This window comes from Motacilla alba, chromosome 7 (assembly GCF_015832195.1).
Source record: "Motacilla alba alba isolate MOTALB_02 chromosome 7, Motacilla_alba_V1.0_pri, whole genome shotgun sequence".
Taxonomy (NCBI): Eukaryota; Metazoa; Chordata; class Aves; order Passeriformes; family Motacillidae; genus Motacilla; species Motacilla alba.
In genome coordinates, this window is record NC_052022.1 from 16,219,827 (window position 1) to 16,242,096 (window position 22,270).

Here is a 22,270-nt window from a genome sequence, read left to right on the forward strand (position 1 = left end):
GGGTACTGCTAGCAGTGTACCCACAGCGCCGTGGAGCTCCATGCAGGCTGCAATCCATCTCAAAAAGCAGCACATTTATTCCAGGAATTTGTGCTGAATCCTGTGCTAGCCTAATGCAAGCCAGCTGATTTAACATTGCTTAGACATGTCAGCACAATTCCTGTAAACATGGCCTTATCTTGCTTGTATCTCAGTTCTTTTGTCGTAGCACCTGCATTCTTCAGAAGCATTTAGCACCGAGCAGAAGCTTTAAATACAGGTGGTGAAAGATGCTTGAGAATTAAAATACTGGACACTGACGTGCAACCAGTAATACTTGGAGAGGTCTATGGTCAGAGCTCAGGTGCCCCTAGTGCATGCTCCACTGTCGAACCTCTTCGGCACGGAAGCATCTCACCCCAGAGTGTCTGGGGGTCGGTGGAGGGCTTCAGCACCGGTGGGCTTGAGGCTAAGCGCAGCTTTGTGCCTCGGCTGGGCTTTTGGCTTTCCGCCTGCCTTCCATTAAGATTCCTGTAAAGGTTACTTCCTGGAGTCTATAAATCGAAAAGTTCCTCCCTTTCCTTGAAACGCGGAGGAGTTTCTTTGCAAAATATTTAATCCCCCAAGTAGGTCCCAGTGCCTGCTGCAGGGAGGCACCGGATTGCGCCGGGAAATCTGGCAGCTGGGAAAGAGTTAATCACAGGCGCAAACTTGGGCTCTCCTCCTCCCTCCTCTTTCCCTCCTTCCTCTGCTCCCTCCCTCTCTCTTTTAAGTCTTGACCACAGAGTGAGGGCGGCGGGGGTTGGGCACGGAGTTTGGCTCCCGCCGCTGTAAACTTTTCCCGGCGCTCGGAGTGCGGGCGCCGCGGGGCAGCGCCGGGGCAGGCGCGGGGGCGGCGGCAGCGCAGCCGCCCGGGCACGGAGCGCTCTCCGCGCCGCTCACCCGGGGATGAAACCGCCCGGCTCTCCCGGGGACTGACTTCTTTCCTCTCTTTGTGTTTACTGAAACTCCTCCCCGTGGCGTCAGGTTTTCCTGAAGGAAGCTCTTGAGCAGAAGCTGGAGAAGGATCGGGAAGAGGAGTTGAGGAAAGCAGCTATAGTCATCCGGGCCCACGTCTTGGGCTACATGGCAAGGTCAGTGCTGGGGGCTGCCCCACCATCCCTGTGCTTGCGTGCCTGGGTTGCCCCGACACCCTGCTTTGCTCTCTAGTCCCCTAGCATCCGTCCCGTCTTCCCCTCTGTATTCTAAAGGAGAGTTGCAGAGTCTGCCCTCCCTGCCAGCATCAGCTCTGCCGAAACCTTCCTGCACCTTTGGCACCTCTTTTTCAGTTATGTGCACGTTTGCACCTTCCCTCAGCGCTGCTCAGCAGGCTTCCCTTGGACTTTTGTACCCATTGCTTGCCTGTGATGACACCTTTTCCTTGCCTTCAGGGCTCTCCTGGCTGGGCCCCACCTACGCTTTGGGTCCCCTCCTTTCCCTTGTGCCTGTCAACTCTGTTTTCTGCTCCCCCTGCCAATTGCTTCTTCCTCTCTTGCAGTTCTGCCTTTGCTCACCCTCTTTCCTCGCCCTGCCTGTTTGCCTTGTGATCTCCCTCTCCTTTTAATTAACTGTTCAGAATTGGTTTTTGGCCAGCTCTGCAACAGTAATCTCCTCTTGCCTCTCCCTTTTGCACCTGACCAGAGAAGGTTTGGGAGAACCAACTGCAGACAAACGGCCCCTCCTCTGCCCCTCGAAGTCAGTGCAACAGCTGACTCCTTAATGGCTGTGGTATGCACACTTAATCCCAGTAAGATGCTCTTTCCTGGCTGGTCTTTGCTCCAGACACCTGTCAGTCAGGGTTGTGAGGAGGTGAAATCCCTGGCCAGCAGAGCTGTTTCAGGAGGCACTCATCTTAGAGCTCCAGTTACACCAGGTAGCTCATTTTTCATTGGGAAATGTGTGCAAGGGTTGTATCCTGCCTTGCCAGTGTGGAATATCACCAAAATACACATTTGGTCTCTGGGGCTTTTTATTAATTTATTTATTTCCCTCTTGGAGGACAAATGAGCTCACTCTATTGTTTGTACATGAGATTGCAAGTTCTTTGTGTCAGGGCCTCTTCTCTCTTTTACTTTGTGTTTAGCATTTGGAGAGAGGGGTAGGGATTAGCACAGGAAAATTGATTTGCTGGAAACGCCACTGCAGGCATACTGGATTACTGCTTTTCTGAGTTCCTGGTAAGGAAACTGCTGTCCTACAGGGCTGTGATGGAGACTCTGTGGTATTCTTCTTGGTTAGAAATCTTGTGGTCCTTCAGCCTCCACACTTCTGAATTCCTCATCCCACATGTTGCTGTTATGAGTCTCATCCTTAAGGACAAGCTGTGCTTCTGCAGCCAGAGTGTAAATCTTCACAAGCAGCTGGAGGTAACTGGACTTCACAGGGGAGGAGAGCAGGGAGTAAAGAAGAGATGGAAAGTCTGTAAAACTTTATGTGAAGAGAGTTTCCAGTTGCACTGCACCTGTATTGAAAAAAGTCCAGCAGGCAGGAGTTCATCTGGGCAAGTGCTGAATGGTTTGTGCAGAGTTGGGCAGGAGTACCAGTATGTGCTGCCTTGAGCTTGATACCATTTCTGTTAGTTTTGCAAGTATAAGTGTATTTAAATTCATTTGGTCTCATGCAAAGTAGACTGGCAAAGGAAAGATTGTACTGGTTTCTCCCCCTTTGTGAACTTGTTCTGTGAGCCTGGAGAACCAGATTTTCTTTGCTCTCATTCCCGGCAGCCTATGCAGCCTAGTATCTCTGATCACTAAAATGTGAGACAAGAAAATCAAGCCCATTGAAATGACCCCATTCTTACATAGCTAATCTGGGGGCTCTGAGATGCAGGTAACAGCTTCACCAGCTAAAAACCACATAGTGCAGGATCCGTGTGTGAATTTGGCTGTGCCCCTGGTTTCTTCAGGACTGTTCCTCATGGGAAGAAGACAGTAGCAAATTGCTCCATAACCCCGTGATCTCTAGTCCTTGGAGGCATAACTGCTAACTATAGCTCATTGACAGGATAATTAAGTAAATTTCAAATACAGCATTGGAGTCTTGCAGCCAGCCTGCATCTCTGGTGTGATACATGTTCAGGAGGTCTCCCAGCCCCTTCGCTTGGTCTGCAGGTTGAACTTCTTTGGCCAGTGCAGAAGGGTGAGTGGAAGCTTGAACAAGGGGAATGAAATTTGCAGCTTGTGAGCAGCCATTCCAGCTGAAGGGCATCTGCAAGCTTGGCTGTGGTCATGAGGAATGAGGGGGCACTTCATCCTGGCAGATTAGCAGGCAGAGCTGGCCTGGAGCTGGGCAGGGCTTGGCACATGTTGCACTTGAGAGAGTTTCTGGCAGATGCATTTTGTAAAAGTCAGAGTACCCTTTTTGATGCGCTTAGTCTGCCTTGGCAGAGAGTGCATGTGCAGCTGTTCACACCCCATGTGCAGGACACAGGGTGGACAGGAGGAGTGGGGATGAGGGGACTGCAGCCCAGGAGTAATTAACCTAAAACCTCCTACTTCTTATCATCTCTTACTTTTCCTTTTCTTTTCTCTCTGCTTCCTCCTTTTGACTTAATATTTATGGAAAAGAGCATGACCTCTGCACACTACTATCCCTCTCCTGATTTTCTTGACTGGGCTGATGTAACTGATGTGCAGGGAGGTGGCAAGCTGTCAGCATAGGTCCCTGTTGCCGTTTGAAGGGAATTTCCTTGTCAGGAGAGGGATTGTAAGGTGTGTCTTTTCCTCAGGGTGTTGCAGAAGGTCTGTGGGAAGTTCATGTGAGAATACCATGCTATTTCCAGTGTGCTTTCTAGGACTGTGAGACCTCAAGGATTGCTGTAGCCTTCTGGCCCAAGATCCTCTGCAACAGCCCCAGAGAATTTCTCTCTGCACATTCTAGTTTGGATTAAAGAAGTTTTTGATTTGGCTAGTACCAATGGTTGTTTCCCCAGTGCAAGGTACTAAGGCATCTAAATATATTAAATTACTTTTAAAAATGTCTGCTTATTTTCAGCCTTAATAGATGTCAGCTTCACATTGGTTAAATCTTATGGCCCCTGTTGGAAAAATAGAAATGTGGCTACTCTAATTGGGGTAAAGCCTTTCCTTAGGCTTTTCTATTTCTTGTCCTGCATGGAACAATTGCTCTCATTCTGTAAGCCTGAATTTCTGGTTCCGGTCCTGCTTCCTTGGAAATCACTTGAGGGTCTAACATTGTTCTTGAAATGGGGGTGCTAGCACAGAGCACGGAATAAAAGTAGTATTCTATACAACAATATTTCTATTTACAAGAATAAGAATCCCAGTAGTATTTTTTCTATAGCATTGTGATGGGAGTTTGCCTTTGTGTGATGATCTGGGGCCCAAAAATCCAGTTTTAACTTGCTGCTTCCCAACATAGTCCCACATCAGTTGTGTTTGGCCTTTGATTCTTCAATACAAAGCCTTATGATTGGCTCTTTTGGATTGTTTAATGTTTGCTTGAATCTAGCTTACAAATTGATCCAGATTACTGTGTAGTGGTAACTCCTGTTATTTGCCTAGTTTGTGTATCATGTACAAACTTCTACCAGGAACTTTTTTCATGTCCTTGATAAAGATAGTCTTTAATGCAGAGGTAAAACCTGACTTTTCTGCAACATTACTAGACTACAGAAATATTGAATGATGATTGTTGTGTTTTGAGGCCCTATCATGTTCTTAAAGTGCTGTACAGTTGATTTTGATATCATTGATGATCTTGTGGGTCTCTTGCAGCTCAAGATATTCTGTGATTCTTGTTTAGGCAAAACATTTTGCAATAGAAGTATTTGTTTGTGTGAACTTGTTACAATGTTTGATTCAGCCATCAATATTGTAGTATCAGTGTGTTTTCTCCCAGACAATGTGAAATTAATGTCACCAAATCTCTTTTTGCACTGTTTTTGTTTTTCCTGGAGTAATTTGCTTTTGACCATTTAAGAGATGGAGCAATATTTGTTCTCATATAGTAAGGGCACTTGTATGTTTCTATTATAATAAATCCATACTGAATGATTATGCCCACTGCACAGTGAATGTGTTTATGTGCAATGCAAGGAGACTTTGGGCCAGAGGACCTTCCCTTTCCATGGCCAAATATCTCTCCCTCATCATCTGAGAGTCTTCACAAAAGTAGGTGCCCATTGAAACGAACTGTTGGTAGATTAGGAGGGAGAACAGTGAGGTGAATATGATATACAGGTAGCGAGTGGCAGGAGAGGAACAAGAATCATGTCACTTCTGACCTGTGTTTTTCAAAAAGGACTTTTCTGTGGATGTGGTCAGTATGCAAGGGCATGAGGAATGCAGAGCACGTATGACTTAGTGATGCACTGAGTGTGTGGTTCTGTTTTTAGGAAGAAGTATCAGAAGGTGCTATCCAGTGTTGTTATAATCCAAAAGAACTACCGAGCGTACTTCTGGAAGAAGAGCCTGCTGCGCCTGAAGGCCTCTGCGGTGACCCTGCAGAAGCACTGGCGTGGCCGCCTGGCTCGCAGCCTCTACCAGCACCTGCTGCAGCAGGAACTGCGGCGGAAGCAGGAAGCGGAGGAGAGAAGGAGGCAGGAGGAGGAAGAGCAGATCAGAAGAGAGGAAGAGGAAAGACAATGGCAAGAAGAGGAGGAGCGTAGGAGGAAACAGGAAGAGGAAGAGGTGAAGGAAAGGTATAAGATGGTATCTTGCATTCTGTCTTGGGTTTAGATGGTTTAAAGGGGAACATTCTAGAATGGGTTCTCCCCCTTTGTTTTAACCAGTCCCTTTCCCCGAGTAAGGAATGAATACAAGTAGCTATAAGTGAAAAACTAAGTTTACTAACAAGTGAAACAGGCAAAAAACAACAGGCAAAAAACAAAATAACCACTATACAAAATTTTTAAATCTCACAAACTCCCTGAGAACAGTCTGAAACCCAAAATGGTGGAAATACCCCTTTCCAAGATGGCACCCGCCGCAGGCCATGGTGCATAGGGAGTCAAAAGGAAAATGGCATCAGAGCCTCCCCCTTAAGATGATGGCCTTTGCAGGTGACCACGCTGTTGGGAGACAAAGGGGAAGGATGGCAAGAAACACCCACGGGAATGAAGGAACTTACCCAGCAGTTCTTGTGGCAGATGAGAAGTGCTGCTGTGTGTGGGGTCAGCACTGCTGCTTGCTGAACTTGCTGGACTCTGCTGGGTTTATTATTATATAAATTTCAACATATAATTCTGTGATAGTTTGCTTTTCAGAAGTAGTTCTTCTATGCTTTTGTTACGTACTTTCCCAAAGGGGGATCTCATCAGACTGTGTGGCAAGCATCAGAAAATTCTAAGGTTAGAAGCACTCACCTTGAGTCTTGTGTGCAGTTTTGGGCACCAGAATATAAAAAACATTAAACTAGAGTGTGTCCAAAGCAGAGTAGTGAGGATAGTGAATGTCTGGTGGGGAAGCCCTATGAGGAGTGGCTAGGTCACTTGATCTGCTCAGCCTGGAGAAGAGGAGGCTGAGGTGGTCATTGTGGTCTGCAACATCCTCATGAGGGGAAGAGGAGGAGTAGGCTCTGATCTCTTGACTCTCATGCCCAGTGACAGAACTCGAGGAAATGGCAGGAAGCTGAGTTAGGGAAGATTTAGGTTTGATACCAGGAAAAGGTTTTTCACCTACAGGGTTGTCAGCACTGGAACAGACTCCCCAAAGAAGTGGCCACAGCACCAAGCCTGACAGAGTTCAGGAAGCATTTTGACAATGCTCTCGGTCCCATGGTGTGACTCTTGGCATGTCCTGCACAGACCAGGAGTTGGACTTGATGATCCTGGTGGGTCCCTTCCAACTCAGCATTTGATTCTATAATAAAAGGAAGGACCTGTCTAGTTTATTTGCTATAGAGTGTTTTTGCCCTTTAGTTTCCAGACCATGAGAGATGTGTTCAACCCAGCATTGTGACAGAGAAGTGTCAGCGTTTCTAGGAATCAGGGAAACTAATTTTATTTTCATTTTCTAATTAATGTTAAATGGCACCTGAGTGAGTAGCCAGGATGGTACTGGCAGACCAACTTGGCTAACTTCTGAACATCCATTTGACCTAAAAAAATCACGTGGAAGTCCATAGAAATTACAAATCAGCTAATCTACTGAGAACAAGCAAAAAAACCACAAGTGTATAGACAAACTCAGAAGGACCTAGGCACAATTTGAGCTGTAATGAACCAGAAGTTGGCATGCAGTTATTTTACATACACTTTTAGCAGAGGGGAGACATGGAACGATTTGATCTAACTTTCAACAGGAAGAAAAATAATAATGTTGAGAAAAACGAGGTATTTGATGCTGTTTTTGTCTCCCCCAAAAGCTTAGCTGTTGGATATTAAATATGATTAGGAAGGATGTACAAGAATTCGGAACATGTAATGGAAAGAAAAGGTTGGAAAATGCTCGGATAAATCAAATTACAAATTATAAAGAAAGTATGGGGATTTGGTGAAAGTAATGTTTGGGTACTTCAAGAACTAGCTAAAGCAGTTTAAAACAATAGCTATTCTCTTCTTCTTTGTGGATAGTAATTTTTCCATAAAAATGGAAAATACACAACAATTATGACCCCCTTTAAAAATGCGAAAAGGAAGAATAAGGGAATTGTGGACCAGTCAGCCTGACCTCAGTTTCAGGAAGATACTGAAACAAATGATCAAACAGTTGTAAATGCTTGATAAAGGAATTAAGCCAGTGTGGATTTCTGAAGAACAAACAGCATTAGAATTACCTGTTTATTTCTGTGGTATCTTATGGCATGTCTTGTGGACAGGGAAAAGCCATGGAGGATGGGTGACTTTGAGTAGATAAAAGTAAGGGCTTTGAGATGTTATGACAATACTCTAAGATGCTTGAAGAAATTTGCTTTGGGAAAAAGTATGTGAAGCAAGATTAGGATTTGTCTTTTTACTGCATTTAACTAATAAGCAATAGTAGCTTTTTGTTAAATAAAAGAGTACTTTTGAATGGGATTTTTCCATTATCTGTACTGGATATGGTACTTGTGCAATATTTTCATAAGAATTTGGATGAGGAAATATGAATATCCTTATTAAATTTGCAGATAAAACCATCTGCTGAAGGGTTGTAGGCATATAGCCTAGGATTAAAGTTCAGACAATTTTGGCAAGTCAAAGGATCTGAAAAGCAGGATAACTTTTGGTACAGACATGCAGATTTACATTTAGGAATAACCAAATGCACAGGGAGCGGAGGAGGAATGCTTACTTCAACAGCAGGAGGAAGGTCTGGAGGCTAAGTTGAGGATGTCACCAGTGTCATGCTGTGTGAGAGGAGAAAGCAAATGCTCTCTATAAGCAGAATTGTTTCTGTAGGATGAGGTGATGCTTCAGCACTCTTCAGTTGTAGTCCTGTCCCGAGTTTTGGGTATCACATTTCAGGAAGAGTGTAGATCAGTTGATGATGATTAGAAAGTGGGAAGAAATAGCAAAGGTTTAAAAACTGTGAGCAACAGTTGTAGGAATTAGTACGTAGATTATAGGTGGTATTGCTAATGTGTTTTAAAATGGTTCTGCTTTTGAGCTCTCTAATCATTTAAAGCAGTTGTTTAACTCATGATGACTGCTAGGGATCTTTCAGTAGAGTTGGAACCATCTGGATCTCACTTATGTCAGCTTTCATTTACAAATATTTCCTAGATTTTTTTTTGACAGTGTGAGCACAAGAGTGAGAGCTTTAAGGACTTTGTGACTTACAGCTGCAGTTTAGAATTTGGCTGGGAAAATCTGCAAGGCCTGGGAAAAAAAATATTGTTGCCCTCCTATTCTCCCTGGGGTTGAATTACAGGTTTAAAAGTCACCACTGGCAGTGGTAACTTTCTTCCATCCAGCAGCATCCTATTCCTGCTCCCTAAGCATGACCCTGGCATTTGTCAGTCTGCTGGTTCAGTTGTTTGTAGCATTCTTGCTCTGGAGAAACTGGCCACAGTGATAGCTTTGCTTTGGAGTGTAACCTTTTTGAACTGGGTAGAACTGCAACACCGTGGGATAGTTTTTTTTCTTCTGCTCATGTTTACTAACAAACTCTGACTCTTACAGTCTTTATTAATAAACTGGATTTTGCATGCCACTGAGAAGTTATGTGAGTTGGGGCTTTAATACAGTAAAAGCAAAACAAAACACAAATTTAGTGCTGGTGTTGCAATAATTCTATTTTTTAAAAAATGAACAGTTTCCTGGTATCTGTTAATTACACACGTACAGCCTCAATATTCACAGATTTATTGTACTTCAGAAGATTCTGTTTACATTTATCATGAGTCTAATTTGTCTTTCTGTCACTGTTTCCAATGTCCTTCCTGGTATGTTCCAACTAATCCAATTTCCTAATTGATCTGAAAGTTAAGTGCATGGGGAAAATCTGTTATATCCACAAAGGTCATGCCAACCACAGAGAATTGGATTTTTACTAAATTGCAAAAGCTTTTAAATCAGTCTTACAGCAAGTACCTCATTTTAACCTTATCCATGGAGGGATGATGTGTCCATGTAATTCTGAAAACCTCACACAGGAGAACTAGGTCTGTCTCTGACTGTTATGTCTTGTTTTCTGACAGAGAAAAGGAGCAACTGAATGCGCTGCAGGTGGCCCAGGTAAGTTTAAAAGTTGTTCTTTTCACATTGTTTCTTGTGAATATCTGTGAAGAGTCCTTCATTGCCTCTACTTTGCCTGGATACTGATACTGTTGTGGCAGTATCGGTATTGTGGCAACACTATTTAAAAAATGGGCTGTGTTCACACAAAACCTGTGGGCAGAAGGGCACAGAGTTAACAAGGTGGGGCTTTTTTCAAGGCTCTTGTATGAGCCTGCACTGGTTCTATTTGAAAATTTCCATGTTGAACATGCAGCATCCTATTTTTATCTCTACTGCTTGAGCTTGTTAGATAACCTTGTGATGTGCTACACTGTGACACAGTCTGTTTTGCTGGATTGTTGCCTGTAACAGCCAAAATAAGAGTGCAGCCAACTACTGCCATGGCTAAAATAAACTCCTTGTAGCTGATCTAATTGTTGGTACTTGACATACCAAAGAGCAGACCACCTACCCTGAGGTGTGTGAAAATGGCTCTGTATCTCATTGGTTTTTTTCCTCTACCACTTGTTACCCAGTTTCAGACCATCTTTTTCAGGAGAGATTAGAAGCATGGAAATGCATTCATCCACAAGTAAGAGCCAAGTAGAGAACCAGCAGCTAGGTAAATAAAGAAAACAAGGATTAAGGCTTAAATGAGTGAATATATTGACTGCATTGTCATAAGTCCTACCAGGAAATAGAAGAAATCCTATTGGAATTTATTTTTACTTTTCCTCATGTGTGTATCTGTTCTCTCATGTGTACATTTTCAACATCCTCTATGGAGGGGAGGGTGGCTTTATCCTAAACATCAGTGAAAGTTACCAGTATCTTCCAATTATCACGTATCTGCTAGAAATTTCCTGTGACTTCAGTGTGGAAAATATAGAACAAGATAGTCTTCACAGTCAGCCATCAGCCATCTAGTGATGCTAAAGAATGCCGAGAAATTCTGGGTGGAGTTTTGTTGGGCTGTGGTTGGAATGGATACAGTCCTGCTTCATGCAAATATCCCTTCCAGCCCCAGATTCTGATGGTCAGATCCTCATTTCAGGAAACAATGAAATTTCCAGACCTCTTAATGAATTTCTGGGAATCTTCAGCTCTTCAGTACTCTATGCATATATGTATTCATATACAGTTGCTTCCTCCTGTATGTGTGTGAGTTCAAAAAGAGAGAATGGACTTTCAGGCTGCTTTTATTCAAATTGCAGTGTACAGTGATCAATAGATAGAGAGCTTTTCTAAAAATTCACTGAACCCAGTGAGCTTCTTTGTATGATTCATAATGGAAGTAGATTGCTAGGAAAAAAGAGGTACCTGAAGATCCAGTAGTTTTACCTTTAGCTTTTACACCGTGAATGATTGAGGGATACTTGGAGTCATCTTTCTGCAGATGGTAAATATAAGGCAAGCACAGGAGACAGGAAGAATGAAAGGTCCAGGCAAGGAACACAGACAGGTTGAAGAAAGTGCTTTAACACTGTTCTAAATTCTTTAAGGTGGAAACAGTAAACACTGAGGAGGTGGATATTCCCCTGCAAGAAGAAGAGAGACGTCAGATGGAGGAGATCTTAAGACTGGAGAAGGAGATTGAAAAGTTGCAGCAACAGAAAGAGGATCACATGTCTGTCATCTCTGAAGACACCAGGAATGAAATCTATCGGCAGCGAGAAGAAGAGATACAGAGGTTGGAAAAAGAGGCGTCAAGAGTTGCTCAGGAATTCTTGGAGCTGCTGGATTTTGGCAATCTGGATGAAAGTGTGCAGAACTTAGAGCACTCACTTTCTAGTGAGGGGACACTCAACATTGACTGCAGCCTGGTGGCACCACTGGCTGAAGAAGAAGTGGATGAGGGTTTTCATGCTGATGATGAAGGACGCCCAACTTCCAGTTTGGTGGTCTCAAATCAGCATGGCAAAAGAAACAGTGGTAACTACTCAAAGGAAGTTGCAAACACAAGCCTTTTGCTTCTTCAGAGGGAAGTGGGAGAGGTTGCCCCTGCTCCAGGACTGCCTGTGGAAAGAACCACTAACCCCAAGGAGCAGAGAGCTCTGTCTGACCCAGCAGAAAGCGTTTACAGCACTGTCTCTGATACACAGAGGAGTAACAGTGGAGAGGCAGGAGAGCCCATTTACACCTCCCCCCCTGATGTGGAGTCTGACTACGACCATGAGGAGTTTGATGGCTATGGAGATGCTGGTAATGCCTCAGCTGAGCCTCTGAATGATGAGGAGGGTCTGAGACACTCCCATGGTACCAGCCTGGACTCCAACCGTGGCAGTCTGGACTCGGTGAGAATCTCTCCCTTCACCTTTCTGGACATTAGTGTGACTTTGTTGATGTTTATAATATAATTTGTCTTCTTACTGTGTGCCTCCTCACTCTGGGAATAGTTACTGATATGTAACTCTCTCTTATATCAATAATCAGCTTAAAAAAAGGCCAGAGGGCTTGTGATTGTCTGCTGGCACAGAGGCTAGTACATGTGTACCTGTTTTAGATTGTTTCCATTGCCATATGTATTGTAACAGCCTTTAGGAGGAAGGAAAGCAAACAACTGGTATTTTGTAGGTGTATGATCTACCTTAGAGAGATTTCACAGAAAGGACCTAAGGTTCCAGTGTGCAATGACAAGAGGAGATGGGAAAAACTGGGCTTTGATTTGTCTCTATCCCTAAAACTTCTCTTGTTCTAAGTGTCTTCAGAGTCAAGGGTTTATTTTCAGCTGCTGTGTACAAGTTAAGCTATTCTAAAGCTGGAAGAAATTACTGTGCTGCTTGGGTTGTGTCCCAATGCACACAGCCAGGATCACTGAACCTTTTCATTCCTGCTGCAGGGACAGCGACAGGGTGGTAAAGCTGAGCTATTGGCCTCGCACTTCAGCACCTCAGCTGAGATCCCACACTGGGTCTGGACCTCCTGAGTGCCCTCAGGCCAGCTGCTTAATAATGTAGTGATAAATCCCCTTACAGGACAGGATGTCAAAGCCCACATAAGATTGTGAGGAGTTCAGGTGTGAAGCCAATGACAGCCACAAAAATACTTCTAATAAATGATATTCCTGAGAAGAGACTCTTGAACTACAAAATATCTTTTTTTTTAGGAACTCGGTTTACTTCCTTGAGTATGTTTTTTCAATGACAGATTGTGACCTTTCTTTAAAAAGTTGCATGGTTGTCTTGTTTGCATTTCCCTAATGTCAGCTGCCAGCCATCTGAATTTCTTATGTGATCTGCTTGAGTAAAGGCACCTTCTCTGTGGGCACCTACTCACCGATCACTGTCAGGTTATCTTCAAATCATGAATCATTCTGTCACAGCTTAGGCTGCTTTCTACCATTAAAATGCAAATAGTAGTGTAGGGTTTTCCTGGGCTCATTGGTGAGTAAGACTAATAAAAAAGCCAGTTGATACTTTGTCATAGTGTGAGCCACAGGAAGTGATAACCACAGCTGAGTCAAGGTCCCATCAGTAGCTGCTGTTGCAAGACTACCTGGTTTTTGAAACGTAATGCCAAGGGAGAGAGTGAATCAGTGGACCAGGGATGAGGAAAAGAGGGTCACAGAGAGAAGACAGGGGGAAAATCAAAAGAAGCAACATGCGTTTGAGGAAGGAAAAGGTCTAAGGAACTGCCTTCGTTTGTATTAAATTAATAAAGCAAATCGAAGGAAATTGTATTTAAGGTAAAGGAAATGATTTTGTGGGTGAAATACTTTCTTATGGCTGAGGGCCTTTATCTAGTTGGAGAACAGAGATGAGTAAATTCAGTACTATTATTTCAGTAATTCAGATTGATGCTTTTAGGGTTCAGTTACCCTGGACTGTGCTTTTTTTCCTAATCAAACCAAAGCAAGTAATTTCCTTGCTGGGGTTAAATCACTGTTCCATCTTGTCTGGCATTGTGGCCTTTTTGCCAGAAAAATCAGAAAATTTCTCTAAAATGAAAAATTCTCTCTTAATCCCATCAAATTAGATTTTGCAAGGTGGGTTGTGCCTTGAAACAGGCAGTTTTGTTACTGCATAGAGCTGGAGCTTTCTAGGCATGTCCACTGCTCTCCTTTCAGGTATGAAAATTCCATGCTCTTGCTTTAGGCATTAATGGATAAGCTGTCAAGCCTCTGCTTTTACTGTAGTGCTTTTTTTGCAAAAGGACTGTGTGTAGTTTTGCACCTTCTGATCATGTGACTTCTCTAACCCTGTTAACTGCTCCAGTCCTCCTGCGACCAGGAGAAGCCAAGTAGCATATATCTCTTCTTTTTTCTTTAGTTTCTGGAGAGTGAGGAAGAAGTGGATGTTTACATTGATACAGATGAAGAGTTTTGTAATGGACGAATCACTATCTTCAATGGTTCAGGTCCACCCTATTTTCACAGTTACCTCTACATGAAAGGTAATTGAATTTTGCCAAAACCACGGATGGATGGGATCCAGGAAACCTGCTTTCCTCTTCTGTTTGTCCAGAATCATTATCTTTATTTGCTCCTAGTTCTCAGTTTATTCTCATTTTCGTTTCTTCTTCTTTTATTTAAAACAACAAATAAAGAGATAGCTGGATGTCAGAGATATCTTTGCCACTGAGACTTAATTGTGCCTACTTGGTATGGGCTTAAATGATTCATTCTCAGCTACGAAACTGAAGTCAGAACAAAAATACTTGAGTAGTGCATGTATTTCTATATTTTGCTTTTGTTTCACTAGTTTTGTTCTGTTTTTCCTATGTTTGAAATTAGGCACAACTTTGTTTCTCTCCTTCAGTTCCCTTTTTTGATGTAGGAACTGAAGTGGTAACTATTCCTGCCTGGGAGCAGGCTCAGAAGGGAAGCATGGCCCCTGTTGTGTGTCTGCTGAAGTTTTGCTCCCTTGCCTTTGCAGGAGGTCTCATGAACCCGTGGCGGCGGCGCTGGTGTGTCCTGAAGAACGAGGCCTTCATGTGGTTCCGCACCAAGCAGGAGGCCCTCAAGTCAGGCTGGCTCTACAAAAAAGGCGGAGGAATGTCAACCCTGTCACGGCGCAACTGGAAGCGCCGCTGGTTTGTGCTTCGGGAGTCCAAGCTGATGTACTTCGAGAATGATAGTGAGGAGAAGCTGAAGGGGACTATTGATATCAGAAGGGCAAAGTGAGTGCAAAACCAAATCCCTTTGATCCCTAGTATTCACTCTCTAAATCAGTAACGAAGGGTCCAGTGCTGCTGTTCATTGGCCTGTGTATCTCCCATGGTGCTTGGAAAATCAGAAACAAAGGAAGAAAAAGGCAATTACAGCATCTAGTTTTACTCTGGAGGGAGTCTGCAATTACTTGATTGTTCTTTTCCTAGTCTTGCCTTTCATAATCCAGCAGAAGCTCTTTCCAAGCCATGGATGGAGCCAGACCAGGAGGGGCTAATTAAGTACATACCCCATGCGTTCTCTCCTACCCAGACTCCATCTGTTTTCTGGCTTCTCCAGGCATTTCACTGAGGTATTATGAAGCTCACAGCGGGATTGGAATTTGGCAGCATGTACTGTGCCTTTTCCTGAGTCCTGAATGCTCTTTCTGCTGCCACAGTCAATTCCTCAGCTCCTGCTGTAAGAAAGGACAAACTGGTCATCTTTTAGCATTATGCAGACCCGTAAAGTGCCCAAAAGAATGGCACACCCGACTTTGTAAACAGATCTCTATATCAACCTCCCTGTTATCTCTTCTTCCATTTAGTCTGCTGTTGTCTTGAAAATCCATATAATGCCTTAAGCTTTGGTTTTTAACTGTACAGATAGATCTTTTCAAACATTTTGATGTGTATTGGCGGAATTTTGTATTTCTGTCAGAGTTACGAGCCATCTGAACCAGTGCTTTCCCTTCTGTGTGGTGAGGGGTATGATGTGAAAGAATTGACCAGATGGCGTTCAGTGAAAGGTTTGTAGCTTTGGCTCTTGTGCTTTCTTGTGTTCCAGAGAGATTGTGGATATTCATGAAAAGGAGAATGCCTTGGACATTGTGACAGAAGACCGAGTTTACCACATTGTTGCAGAGTCACCAGAAGATGCCAGGTACAGCAGGGAGTTTTGTTAGGTTTGTTCATTCAGTGCAGGCCTGACCCAGCTACTCATGGAGGAGTTTGAGAAACATAATCAATTCCCTTTTACTGGAGAAAAGGGGGGATTTGTTCCCGAGTGTCATTTCATGCTTCCTGGGATGCATCACACCTACTTTGGGGACTTGATGTTACAGCTACCAAGGTTGTGGTTCAGTCTGGCAGTCACAGGACTGCCAGCTTCTCATGTGGCTGTGAGCATGTGGAATTCAAGGGTTACTTCAGCAGACACACAAACCTTAATATAAACTGGAACATCTAATAGCTGATTTATTTATTTAATGGAATCTTGAATCAAACAAAAAGTCTATTCATGTTGTCTGTAAATGATTGCGAGAGCAGCTGGGTTTTATCCAGGAGACAGAAAAAGGCTGCAGCTTATCAGAGTCTGTAGTGTCATCTGATAAGATCTTCCCAGTGCAAAGCAAACAAGTGACTCATGTCCTTCCTTCTTGGCATCCTGGCCAGACAGTGGGAATCAGTTGTTTAAGGGCAGGTTGGACAACCTGTCCTGGCTATGCAAAGCCAAGTTAAGAGGTTACTGTCCCCAGCCACTCATGTCTTCCCACTTTTACCAAGGCTTTTGCTCTCTCAGCCCTGACAGTGTAACTGTTTCTCTGATCTACTGGTTCTGTGAAGTTATTTAGGGTTGATTATTATTTTGGTGTAGGAGAGAAAGGGGAAAGGTGTTTGGATACAATTTAACAGAAATAGACTGAAGAATAGCCACATGGACAAGAAATGGGCAAATGGGCAAATGTAGGGAGCAGTGGTGGAAGGAACAAGAACTTCTTAACCCAGAACTTCCACAACTGCAGTAGGCATGCCCTAAGATAACACTGCAGATTTGTTAGGATGAGTGTAAACCAAATGTGGTCTCTGCCTATGCCCTATCAGTCTCTCTTCTGAGGGAGAAGAAAGCGCCAGCACTTGCAGTAGCAAAGGGCAGATTAGCAGATGTCAAAGAGTATCCAGTTTGAGAATCCTCCATGAAGGATGGATGTTTGCTGATCTCACTGGAAGCTGCAGATAAGAATCTGCTTTTTCTGCAACAGCGATTAGCCTCCAGATATGTCTGTAAGAGAAGCCCTTTCACAGACAAAAAACTTCACTCCAAATTCACTTATAAACAAACCCATGATTAATTGCCAGCCATATGACTTTCAAGTTTATTAGCAGATCAGAGAGAGACTAATCAAGAAGGCTCCCAGGCGTCTCTAGGACTCTAGTCCAGGAAGATTCCCAGCTAACCCTGTTTTTACAAGTGCTGTGTGCTCTTCTCAGTCTGCTGACATGGGCTCCCTGTAAAGCCACTGCCTACTTAAGAGTTCTTTGAATAACAAGTGGAAAACTGGATTTTGCAGGAGCAGCTGTCAGTGGGTTGAAGAACGTGCACAGAATTTTCATGGATAAATAAGGAGGAAGGAAGACATTGGAATCTGGTATGATCAGCCCAAGAGATATTTTGACATAGTATTCAGGAAATTGTGAATGAAGAAATTTTCCCACTGAAATCTTTCCAGGTTCCTTGATCATGTTCTCGAGCCAGTTTCACTGCTGAAAGTTTAACTCTGATTCTGTTTTGATTGGCAGCGGTTGGTTTAATGTTCTGAGTCGAGTACACAGCGCTACAGCACAGCAGCTGAGGGAAATGCAGGATGAGCAGGCCAATCCAAAGAATGCTGTGGTGAGTTACTGTGCAACCAGCCTGTGGGCATGCTTGGAGCCCTCTGTGTTTAACTATTTGTGCATGCTTTGCCAGCACGTGCAGTGCTGTACTTCTTAAACAGTGTAAGAAACTTGGACTTTGGTAATTATAAAGAAACAGCAAAGCTGGTAGCAAAGAGGATAAGCAGTGGGGAACATGGTGCTTGTTGTGGGTTGCTCAGCTTGATCACAGATAGCTCTTTTCAGTTGGAGGAGAAGAGGGAGGCTGCTTCACACAGATAAAATGTCTTTGGATGGGACTAGTCTGGGTCACAGTTATTCCAGACAGAAGATAGCAGTTGGGAAAAACGGTGTATTTATGTATTTTGCCAGTACAGAGATAATAGCTAAGGCTATTTCAGACCTTCATAATACCCTCTGGAAACTTGTAACTGTTTTTCCTCCAGTCCTGTGGAGCCCCTTGCACATCTTATGCTGTTCAGTGAGCAGATATGACTCACTTGTGCCTTTCTCATGTGTTCATTTCTACTCAAGCTATTGGAATTCAGATGAATGGTTCCGATTCCAATCCTATTCACAGAGGAGAACACCTGTAAACTAAAATGCAATCTGTGTCTTCTTCACTCTACAGGGAACCCTGGATGTTGGGCTTATTGACTCTGTCTGTGCCTCAGACAATCCTGATAGGTAGGTACAACAGTCTAACCATCTGTTAAATCAGAAACTCCCTACAATATTTTTGTGGGTAGGTCCAGGTTTCCTTCGGGGTTTGTATTTGTTTAAACTCATACATCTTTTTCTCCAGACAAATAAACACAGCTGAAATCTTCAGCTTGTTTCAAGCAATGTCACTTCATAGGCATGAAGTCCATGTATGTGTTGTCTTTGAATCAAAGTTTTTCCTTCAGCTCCTAAAAGTGAGAACAGTATCATCTCAATGTTAGAGAGTTATAGTTTTATCTACCACTAGCACTAAACAAATATATCCAGCAAAAGCAGCACTTGCGTTTTTTCAACAGAGTAATTTTGAGTTAATTTCATAGATTTAGGGGAAGGTAACAGCATTGTGGAAGAATAATGGATTAATTTAGAAATATGTATTATTCTTGATGTCTTTGCAATGCAACAGAGCACAGACCTTTAGTTAGTTAGTTTCAGAGAAGAGATGATGAGACATTTCATATCACTTTATGTTAACATTTAATTATTTCCCACATATTAACAGGTTCAGCCAGGGCAAAGATACTCACCACAGTGCTGAAGTAAAATGTTAGCTATTAAGTTATTTATCTCTGAGGTCTGGGGACAGAGCTCTGGGCTCTGATACAGGTTGCTAGGACTTTGTTTTTAGTAGTTTAGAAAATGCATTTCAGAAATGAACTAAGATTTCATTGATGAAAACATTTTAGGCTGTTCTAAGCCTGTACTCCTCATAATTAGTCTGTGAACCAGTGAAAACTAGGAACAAATAGTAAGCTTAACAGTAAAAATTTGTTTCTGTGTGTGCTGAGGTATGCTTTTCTGGAATATCAGTGTTTGAAGCAATGTTAAACAAATTCTGAGGAGAATGCTTATTCTCAACCAACATTTTTATGCCGCTTATTTTTATCTTCCATAGGTTTATGCATTTTTCTAACGTAGAGCTTGATTGCACCTTTTGCTTCATACTTGCATTCTACTTTACAATTTCTCTGTTTTGTGATAGAAATCTGGTTTTGCTTTCAAAGGTTTATGAGTTTATCCTCTTGGAACTGGTCATTCTTCTGTTTTTCTGTTTTCCTGTAAAGCATCAATTCTGTACAGAATTGTGAATATTCTTTTGGTAAGATACAGTTGCAAGAGAAGGACAAAGTCATCCAGGAGCAGCACAACAGTTTTTCCTCTCTTTTGTTAGGATCAGCTCATCCTTTGTAAAACCAGTCTCAAACATGTTTTAGCTGATCCTACTGAGACCAGTGTTTGCTATTGCATCACTGGTTTTAATAAGTGCAAGGAGAATGGCTGTACCAGCTCAGCCCAGTGGTACAAGCACTGCTTCACTCTAGTCAGTTAAAGTCCTTTGCTAATGAGCCAAGGACATTTAACAGCTGCTTATTAGCCAATTAGTATTTTCTAGTCTTTGGAAGTAGCTTTTGAAAGATATTTAATTTTATTTAGCTTGTCTCTGCATTCATCAGTTGACCGAGCAACTGAAGAAGAGATGATCTTAAGTATTTCTGCACTCCTTTGTAGTTTGTATTCAGAAAGTCTTTCTGTTTGTGAGAAGGTAAAAAGCATGACTTTGGGTGTGCTGTGAGTTGTTTGCATGGTTATGACTAATTTTAATGCTTTTGTTTTCTGGCAGACCGAATTCTTTTGTGATCATCACGGCCAATCGTGTGATTCACTGCAACAGCGACACTCCTGAGGAAATGCATCACTGGATCTCCCTGCTGCAGAAACCCAAAGGCGAATCCAAGGTGGATGGCCAGGAATTCCTTGTGAGAGGTGAAAGGAAATACATGCAATTACATGTGAAACTCATCTTCTGCTTATAATCTGACGGGGGGACTTGATTGTTGCTAACTCAGTCTAAGGTTTAGCTGCTCCCCAAAAACTGTCATTCTCTGCCCCCCTCTACTTTCCTGCCTGCTGCTTGCCATGTCACGTGTGTGCTAGCCTTGGCTCTTATCTAATTCCCTGCCAGGTGGGAAAAAAATAAAAGCTTCATATGTTTCATTTTCTGATGATAGTTCTAGCCTATTTAAACATGTCTGGCAAATACCACCGGGGAATAGGAAGGAGCATGGCTGCTGATGAGGAGCAGCTGGCTTAGATGGACTATAACATGACACTGTGGCTTTTGTTGGCAGCTCAGTTCCTTCTGACACCTGTCATGTAGAGAGGGAGGGAGGGAGAGAGATCTTTGTGGGATTGCTGCTGTCCTCAGCTAAACTAACTAACCTGGTTATGGTAGACAAAGTGAGATGAGAGAAATTCTCTGAGGTTGAGGAAAAGGTTTAAATTACGTCTTTAGTCAGAGCTTGGTTGAAGATGGTGGAGCATGAGTAGGGATCAAACATATATTTCAAAATATTCACCCATTTGTTTTAAATATTTTTAAATTTCCTCTATACTTTGAGCTCATCACATGGTCTTAAATGTATGAAGACACTCCTGATCCAGTCTGGGGAAAGCAAGTGCATGAACAAATTGCCTTGCATCTTCCAGAAATGTCTATGAAGAAATAAAGGGCATGGAGTGGTCATGGCAAGGCAGAAGGACAGGAAGAAAAGGGTCACCAAAATGTGGCAAAAGCCTTCCACCATAGTCTTAAAAATTTCAAGGAGATTGAATGATAGAAAGGAGACTATAAGACAGCAGTTTGAGTACCTTAACTTCAAAATACTTAATTGCAAGGCAACAGTTCCTTTTATCTGGTATTGTTAATTAGTCAAAGAAAAAAAGGAATCATCCTTTGCAGAGTATACTCTGCTCTTCATAATAAGATGTCTCTGTCATAGCAGAATAGACACAAAGGCCTGTATTCAGGAAGATCTGTATATTTTTTGTTTTTTGAGCCTCTTGATTCAGTCCCACCGTTTCTGAACATTTTGCCTTGTGGGTGGACATTGCTTTTTACACCTCTGAGTAGAAAATTATCTTTTTGACAGCTTTAGCAACGCAGGCTGTAATTTTTTTCTATTGAAGTATTGAATTTTCTTAATCTTTTTTTTTTCCTTTATTTTGCAACAAATCTAAAATGACAGTGAAATCATTTGCCCTGACCATGAGAGCAAGAGGTGCACGTAATGACATGTTTGTGTTTCCGTGCCAGGCTGGCTTCATAAGGAGGTTCAGAGCAGCAACAAGATGTCCTCTCTGAAGATGAAGAAGCGCTGGTTTGTTCTGACAAACACTGCCCTCGACTACTACAAGTCATCTGAGCGCACGGCTGCCAAGCTCGGAACGCTCGTGCTCAACAGCCTCTGCTCCGTGGTGCAGCCCGATGAGAGGGTCTTCAAAGACACAGGTGAGAGGGACAAGGTGGTGAAAAGCAGACTCCAGGTGTGCAGCTCCTGCAGAGGGGATGGTGCAGGACTGTAGTGGTGTGACATGTTGAGAAGGCAGTCTTGATGTCACCTGAGGCTTTGGGTCTGGCTGCGGACGTCTCTGCCCATGGACACTGTAAGAGATCTGCAAAGTGTGCCAGTGGCTGTAAGTGCCTCACACCTGACACAGGGACACAGTGCTGATGTTTCTCACTGAGTAGAGCCACTGCTTATCTCAGTGTTCCCCAGGCAAGGTAACAGGTGTGAGTTCCTGTAGTTGGCACTAATTATTAGTACATCTCCAGAACTGTCACTTGTAGAATGATCTGCATCTGTCTCTGGGGTCAGTGTTAACCTGTTAAATAGCAGCCTTCCCATACAGTGTAAGGGATATAAAGTGCACGTGTTATGGTACCACTCAACTTGATAGAAACAAAAGATAGCAAAGGCCCGTGTTTGCTTTCTGTGCAGCATGACAGAGTTCTGGGAGGGCAGGATCTGGCATGATCCTCCATTGCTTGCCTTAGGAGTTGGAAAGGAACCCAGGTGATGGGATGAAGGGTGAGTCCCCCATACAAAAATTGTGAATCTTAGAAAAAGACTTGAAATACTGGACATTTGATTACTGGAGTTGTTTGGGATACCTTTTAAAAAGGCTGGAAGTATTTAGTAAAATGAGATGAGAGGAAATTTATTCTGCTCATTCACAAGAGAGTGTCCACATTTTTGATATCAACAGATGTCTAGAGCTGCCTTAAGCAGCTAGAATTGCCATCACCTTGACATGTTCTCTCAGGTTGTCAAACATATTTTTGTAAGTTCTAAGACTTGATTTGGCAATCTGACTAGGTGCTGTGTGTAGAGTGATCATTTTCCAAGT

The 22,270-nt window shown here is 43.0% G+C and overlaps 1 protein-coding gene across 3 annotated transcripts in view; it reads left to right on the forward strand.

The window, feature by feature from the left end:
• The window catches only part of LOC119702966 (unconventional myosin-X-like), an 89,830-nt gene that overhangs the window by 54,798 nt on the left and 12,762 nt on the right, over positions 1-22,270 (forward strand). For all 3 annotated transcript variants that reach the window (XM_038141786.1, XM_038141789.1, XM_038141787.1), the window contains 11 exons: positions 1,006-1,112; positions 5,375-5,680; positions 9,601-9,637; positions 11,122-11,913; positions 13,888-14,011; positions 14,494-14,737; positions 15,552-15,647; positions 17,285-17,378; positions 17,991-18,046; positions 19,704-19,846; positions 21,177-21,371. In XM_038141786.1, the coding sequence (XP_037997714.1) occupies positions 1,006-1,112; positions 5,375-5,680; positions 9,601-9,637; positions 11,122-11,913; positions 13,888-14,011; positions 14,494-14,737; positions 15,552-15,647; positions 17,285-17,378; positions 17,991-18,046; positions 19,704-19,846; positions 21,177-21,371 (2,194 nt within the window). The remainder of the gene's footprint in view (positions 1-1,005; positions 1,113-5,374; positions 5,681-9,600; positions 9,638-11,121; positions 11,914-13,887; positions 14,012-14,493; positions 14,738-15,551; positions 15,648-17,284; positions 17,379-17,990; positions 18,047-19,703; positions 19,847-21,176; positions 21,372-22,270) is intronic.